Consider the following 7,591-nt stretch of genomic DNA (forward strand, 5'->3'; position numbering starts at 1 on the left):
CCGGCTCTGCCTGGGCCAGCCACAGCCACAGGGGACCATGGGTCGGCAGCTTTGCCTGGGCTGCAGCCACAGAAGCCCAGGAATGCAGGGTGGGTGGCTTGTCCCACTCCTGGGCCGCAGCCTGGCTGGTCCCCATTCCTCACTCCCCAGTGTTGAGCCGTTACGGCGTGATGGTGTGAGGGTGTGATGACCATTTGCGTATTAGCTCTTTATTATATAGGATTAGTAGTAGTAACAATAGTACATCAGCAGGAGAAATGAAAAGCATATAAACAGTGAGTGAAAGGCTGAGAAGAAAGTGATGTGTACTGATCCCAGAGAAGCATGATCCCAGCTGAAGTCTATTCTGAGGCCTACAGCCAGGTACCCACCCTCTTCACCCCCAGGTACACTATGAGAGACAAGGTTGTTGAGCTGCCTAGAAACTTCTGAGATGGGACCCTGGGGAATGTCTAATTACTATGAGACACTTTTCCCCTAATTTGTCCCTTAGAGGGGAGAGAGAGATGCACCATTTTCCTTTGATCTTGCATCATCTAAAGAGGAACTCCCAGGAAAGACAACCTTTCATTCTGCATATTCCCTGACTCTCCCTCAGAGGCATTTATATCCTCACTGACCAACTAGCAGAGGGGGGCATGTTGCTGCAGAGATTCTGAGGGGGATTCTTGTGGGCTCAGGCATGGTAAGTGCTAAGGCTATTGAAGGGGCATTATCCAACCCAGAGTGCTAACCTGACTTTTACCTTTACTATTGCCCAATACTTTCCTTAGCCGCAACCCCTCTGGGCCCAGATTTTCCCTAGTCTTTCAGGATAAAACTTTCTCAATATATGGGATCAAACTTCACAATTTTGGAACTTTATTATATGAATGAATAATTTTAGAAGGAACTTTAGAAAGGATATAGTTCACCTGACAGATAAAGATACTGATATTATCTAAGGCAGTGGTTCTCAACCTTCCTAATGCCGCAACCCTTTAACCCCTTCCCTGGCAGAAACGTGTATACTCGTTTTCACAAAATGTACTTTTTCAGTCGTCGACGAGTATACTAAGAAAATATGATAAAAAAAATATGGGTTATAGGAAGACGAGTTACAAACTGTTTTCATAACCAGCATCAAAAATACTATATAGAACCAAAATAAAAAAATTAGTCTGAAAAAGAAACGTTTTTAACATAAAAATTATTGGGGAAGGGGTTAATACAGTTCCTCATGTTGTGGTGACCCCCAATTTCATTGTTACAAATTGAACATAATTAAAGCATAGTGATTAATCACAAACACAATATATGTGTTTTCCAATGGTCTTAGGTGACCCCTGTGAAAGGGTCGTTTGACCCCCAAAGGGGTCTTGACCCACAAGTTGAGAACCGCTGGTCTAAGGTCTTCCCAACACTACTATTTTGTTGAATCTCAAAGAACTGTGGTGCCTTGGGGAGTAACAGGAAAACTCAGTGCTTTTGTTCCAAGACTAAATCTAATTCAAGTTTCTGTTTACTATACAAGGACTATTTGTAGGCTGAGCTCCATGGCACTACTTATTATCTGTCTTTCTAGGAAATTTAAAATGCCCTTTCAGAAGCAAGAATAATGTTGTATTCAATTTTATATAGCCCCTCAACCTGTGGCAGCTATTGGTACATAGCAGAGGATCAATCAGCATATGAATATTAATTAAATAAATGTATGAATGATGAATAATTATGCAGCCTTACTAGTGAGAAAGAAGGGCCTCACCCAGAGCCACAACGTAGCCACTTTATTTGGCCTTTATGAGCCACTTAGCACTGAAATTTTCTGCATTTTCTCATAGCCTCCATAGTCTCCTGCTTTGTTGACCTGTTTTGAATAATGACTAATTAGCATGGTCATTCTCTGGTACTTTAAGCTGAGAAAGATAACACAGTAAAAGCACAGTAAAAGAAGTGGCTGGCTGCTTAGGTCAGAGAACCCTCAGATCTTTCCTATCTTTCCCCAAGCCGGCTCAACCATTCTGCTAAGCATTATTGCTTATTCCCTTCCAAAGCCCATCATTCCTATCTTCTTCCTCAAGGCTTAAGGCAGAAGGCCAAGGGCATCCTCTATGAATTAATTTTTTTAGTCTGCAATGCATTTATTTTCATCTATTTTTTAACCTAAAAAACAAGCAAGCAAACAAACAAAAACATATCAGCTCTCTCATTTCATACCCTGCATAGCTCTAATATATAGTGGTGTTTAGAGCAAGAAACAAACCGAATGACTGAAAAATTCTGACCTAAATTTCCCACTGGGGTATAAAAAATAATAGTGGGCTTCTAAGGCCCACAGACCAACCTTCCAGTTTTTGTTTTGCATCCTCGCTGTGTGAATTTGGACAAGTTATCTCTCCCCTCTGGTTCTCAATTTCTCTACCTATAAAACAGTAGCAATAATCTCTCCACCATGGGCAGAAATAGATGGAATAACATATGAAAATGCCTCGTCTCATGACCATTGCACGGGAGCTACTCAATCACACTATTTTGTTTATCCTCTATGATTCCTACTGAGGAGCTTTCGTGCTACTTGAGAGAGATCATGCTTATTTGCATGTAAATATCTAAAATGCAAGAAGGGTGTGTTAGAAGTCATGAAAGAGGAAAATATAAAGCACTCTTAAGAGTCAGAGGAGAGCGTGTTTACTGCTGACAGTGAGGACGGATGAGACTTCCATGGTCATGGGAACATTTAATGATCATTGGCAACTCGGATACCAACAGAAAGAGATAAAAAAAAAAATGGAAGGGAAGAGTGACATGAGCAAAAAATAGAAGCGCAAGAAAATGGTCCTATTTGATTGAGCTGATAAGTAGGTAGAAATGTATTTGCCTCTAAAGTTTAATTAGAACCAGATAAAAAAAAAAGACAAAGAATATCAGGTTAAGATTTTTGGGTTTTATCCATAAATGTATTTGAAAAGAAGAGAAACAGTTTTTTATCCACTCATCTATTGATAGGCACTATAGTGTGGTGATGGCCAGAGGGTTGGGGGACTGGGGCTGGGTGGAGGTGTGCAAAGTGGGGGGGATATGGGACATCAGTAATGGTGTCAACAATAAAAATAAAGTTTAAAAAATGTAAAAACAGAAGAAAGACAGTAAAAGCCAAGCTTAGGAATATTCATCTGTAGAATCACTTATTGGAGGTAAGAAGACAAGTGAAAAAGATATTTAAACAGTCAAGGTAAGTGGTAATGCATCCTGCTAACACTGTAATTAGCCTTGCAAACACTTTCGTTGCTCTTTCTCCCCAATAAGTAGATGCTATTCTAATTTCCACTGTAGTTGACTTTTGTGACACTTCCTTCACAATCTAGCCATAGTTACACAGAAGTAATTTTTTTTAAAAAAATCAGAATGATTTCTTTTTTTTGAGGTCGTAGGTGTGACCTTCCTAAGACAGATGGAATATGCGGGGGAGGCGTTAAATGCTTGTCCAAAATTCAGCAGCCACTACTTAGGCTCAAGGTCATACTGGAGAGACTCTTGGTCTGAGTAACTATTAATATTAACAGTTGAGAGAGGATGAGAAAGGGGAATTATAGGGGGAAAAAAGAGAATGATAGGAAGAATATTTTCTGACAACTGGGTATTTATGATCTAATGAGAAACAGGCCTGTTATTATTGATACCGTTGTAATTTATCTAGTTATAAATAACAAAAAAGGAGTAAAGGGAAGGCCAAATATTATAAGCTTTGCCAGGGAGCCGCAGCTTAACACTTCCCAGGGAGCTGCCAGTCTATTCCCCATAGATCACTGGGGGGAGGACTGAGCAGGGTGGAGAATAGATGCATGCCCAGTAAAGTCTGGGTGACAAATGGAAGGCACTTGTCTGTCAGTCACACCTGAGAACAGGCCAGAATGCAAGCACGGGAAGATTTGAGATATTTAATCCCCCAAACGAAGGAGTTCATACTCTTGTCTCCTGGCTCTCTTGATCGCTCTCATGCTCCTGCACTCCTACATCCGCCCACATGGCCCGCAGCCATGTGGACCCCACACTCCATGGACTAATGGACTTCAACTAGCCTAATGATAGCTGGGCCCGTTTTCAACATGGAATGGAAACTCTAGACACTGGCTTTGCCTTTAGCTCTGCTGAATCCCCAACTGTCCTTCTTCCAGGACTGGATTAAGATAAATGGAACTTTGAAAACCCAGGGATGTAATTCCACACAAACAAAAATCACGCATCCTCCCATGCGAGTCTCAGCTATCATAAGGACCCCACACTCAGCACCCAGTGGGAAAAGGGATACCCTATTTCCATCAATAACACTACAAAATCAACAGAAACAGGCAGAGACATAAAGATGCATACTTTAGTCAACCTCAGATTAGATAACATGGCTAAAAAAGATGGGGAGAGCAACATGAAGAACTATTGAGAGAAGGGCTTCTGAAGGCCTTTACATTTTTTTAAAACTTACTTTTCTGAAAAACAAAAGTAGAGAATAGCTGGAAAGAAATGTACATGTTTTATAAAAATGACTGAACCTCCTGAAAATATTTCCAGAGAATTAAATGTGTTGGTCACTGTTTCTGTTTGTGTGTGTGTTTGTTTGTTTTTGCCTCGATTGAAGTTTCATTTAGGACTCCAAAAGCAAATATTTCAGCTTTTTCCATCACGGAAGTACAGCTGAGAGATAGTTCTAACTGGCCTGTGTAGGGTCCCAGAATCAGCTTAAGTAACTGATTACAGAAAGGAGTGAAGTGATTTGCAATGAATAATCACCATCCCATTTCCAGGAGTTTGTCCCCTTTCTTCCCTTCACAGATCACACAGTTTATGGCCAGTGAGAATCAGACAATGGTCACTGAGTTTCTCTTCTCTATGTTCCTGAATCTGCATGAAAGTGGTCTATTATTCTTTATTCCATTGCTTCTCATCTATGGATTTATCATAACTGGGAACCTAGTGATATTCATTGTCATCCAGGTGGACACGGCCCTGCACACCCCCATGTATTTCTTCATCAGTGTCCTCTCCTTCCTGGAGATCTGGTATACCACAACCACCATCCCTAAGATGCTATGCAGCCTCGTCAGTGAGCAGAAGACCATTTCTCTGGCTGGCTGCCTCATGCAGATGTACTTCTTCCACTCTCTTGGGATCACAGAAGGCTGTGTCCTGACAGCGATGGCCATTGACAGGTACATAGCTATCTGCAATCCTCTCCGTTACCCAACTATCATGACTTCCAATCTTTGCATCCAGCTGACAGCTGGCTCCTGCCTCTGTGGCTTCCTCCTCGTACTCCCCGAGATTGCGTGGATTGCCACCCTGCCTTTCTGTGGCCCCAATGAGATCCATCAGATCTTCTGTGACTTCACACCTGTACTGAGCTTGGCCTGCACAGATACATCCTTGGTGGTCATTGTGGATGCTATACATGCAGTGGAGATCCTGTCCTCCTTCCTGGTCATCGCCCTATCGTACGTCCGGATCATCATGGTGATTCTGCGGATACCCTCAGCTGAGGGCCGCCACAAGGCCTTCTCCACCTGTGCGTCCCACCTTGCAGTGTTCTTGCTGTTCTTTGGCAGTGTAGCTGTCATGTATTTGCGCTTCTCAGCCACCTACTCAGTGTTTTGGGACACAGTTGTTGCTGTCACCTTTGTTATCCTGGCTCCCTTCCTCAACCCCATTATCTATAGCTTGAGAAACAAAGACATAAAAATTGCTATCCAGAGGCTTTTCTGCTGTCAGAAGAGAGCAGGAAGGATTGGGAGCTAGATCTAGATCCTAGAGCAGTGATGACAAACCTATGACACTCATTTTTTGGTTGATTTTTCTTTGTTAAATGGCATTTAAATATATAAAACAAATATCAAAAATATAAGTCTTTGTTTTACTATGGTTGCAAATATCAAAAAATTTCTATATGTGACACGGCACCAGAGTTGAGTGAGGGTTTTTCAAAATGCTGACACGCTGAGCTCTAAAGGTTCACCATCACTGTCCTAAAGAGTGAAAAACCTTCTGGAAGTTCAGCATTTCATGTTCCATGACTTGTTTATGATTATGCTTTTTCTATTGCTACAGCAATTTGTTCTATTGTTATCAATAAAAATGTAAAACTGCTGTGTCCAGGTCATTGGTGGCCATTGCATAGCCTGTTTACATCAATGCCCCACCATGTGTGTGTTAGCTGAAGCAGCATACGTGGTTTTCCTGCTTCTATAGCACAGGTTAGCTTCTTCATAACACTCCCAGCCGGGCTTCTGCCTGCTCTTCTGTGGTTCCACGTGCTGGTGAGGCTAGAGAACAGGATAGAGGAGGCAATAAAGACATCACAGTTCTGAAAATTGCTCATGTTAACGTTTCTCCAGTCTTCTCTCCAGTAATAAATCCCTGCTGTTCATCATGCCACGGTAACAAACAATTCCCTGAGTCTAGAGAGGGACAATCTTAACTTTTAGCTGATTTAGTCTATAAACTCAATTCACTGGCTGTGGACTGGTGACGTACATCTTGTGTTATAGCATTTTCGGCCCAATGAAGTGATATAAAGTTAATAACAGTAATAGTACCCTGTATTTCTCTAGCAATTTACTATTTTAAAGTTTCATATATATATGAATCCTCTGGAAGTTTAAAATATTCTAAAGTAAGTAGGTCAGACATCAACTTTATTTAAATGTTGGAAATAAAGCTCAGAGACAATTAATGACTTGCCTACAGCCTATAGATAGTTACTGACAGAAGAAGCCACGTAGCGACTGGTAAGAAGGGCGAGACACAGAAGGGAAAGCCCCCACTCAGGTGAGAAAGCAGCTGAGAAGCTGGAAAGATATTGCAGCTGCAAAACTCCCTCCCCCGAGAAGTGTGGAGTCTCAATCTTACACAGGGATCCCCAACCCAGAGCAACAGACAGGGGAAGAGGAGACCACGTAGCATCTACAAGTGAAAATCAGTGTGAATTCAGTGTCCCTGAGAGACTCAGACCACACCCTCCTAGGGACCAGCACTCCTAGTGTTACAGCACCTGCCTGAGGAGTGCAAGGCCATGCTACCATGCGTGGGTGCTGCAGAGGGGTCTGCTGGTTACTCCTCCCAGTGAGTGCAAGGGGCCTCTCTTTTGCCAGAGACCCAGACAGTGACTAAACTGTGCACTGGGAGAAAGAGCTGGTCTGCCCACCTCAAGCGCACAGCCGGCTCCCATCCCTCCACCTGTTGAGTCACTTAGCCAGCCTCATCCTGTTAAGCTCAGCTGCGCAAGGAGATCCAGTGCAGTGCAGAGCTGGGACTTTCCACTGTGTCCCGTGGAGCTCAGTGGCATAGGGAGACCAGAAAGCTGCCCACAGATGGGATGTTCAGATTGTGTCTCCCCGGAACCTTTGTCTGGGAACCAGACAGGTGAGTGCTGGGCTGTGTGGCTACATTGCAGGGAGGCAAATCCAAGCTCCCCTGTGAGTTTAGCCTGCACTACCCTGGGAAGGGAAGAAGTGCCTGTCCCCCTCCCACAGGTTTGCCTGCACCACCCACAGTGGGAGACTGTTTGGATCATCCCTACCTAGTCCTGGATGCCCTGCCCCACTGGGTGCAGTTCTGTGTGTAT

At 43.1% G+C, this 7,591-nt stretch overlaps 1 protein-coding gene across 1 annotated transcript; it reads left to right on the top strand.

Annotated features, from left to right (window-relative positions):
* Positions 1-4,752: 4,752 nt before the first annotated feature.
* Positions 4,753-5,766, top strand: LOC102761444 (olfactory receptor 6K6). The gene has a single exon (XM_006774117.1). It carries the CDS (start codon positions 4,753-4,755, stop codon positions 5,764-5,766), a length of 1,014 nt encoding a protein of 337 aa, XP_006774180.1.
* Positions 5,767-7,591: the final 1,825 nt, after the last annotated feature.

The sequence above is a fragment of the Myotis davidii genome, unplaced genomic scaffold (genome assembly GCF_000327345.1).
Source record: "Myotis davidii unplaced genomic scaffold, ASM32734v1 scaffold1708, whole genome shotgun sequence".
In the NCBI taxonomy this organism is placed as follows: domain Eukaryota; kingdom Metazoa; phylum Chordata; class Mammalia; order Chiroptera; family Vespertilionidae; genus Myotis; species Myotis davidii.

What these genes read in the sequence shown, in the direction of transcription:
- LOC102761444 (XM_006774117.1), top strand. Translation starts at nt 4,753, where the DNA reads ATGAATAATCACCATCCCATTTCCAGGAGTTTGTCCCCTTTCTTCCCT.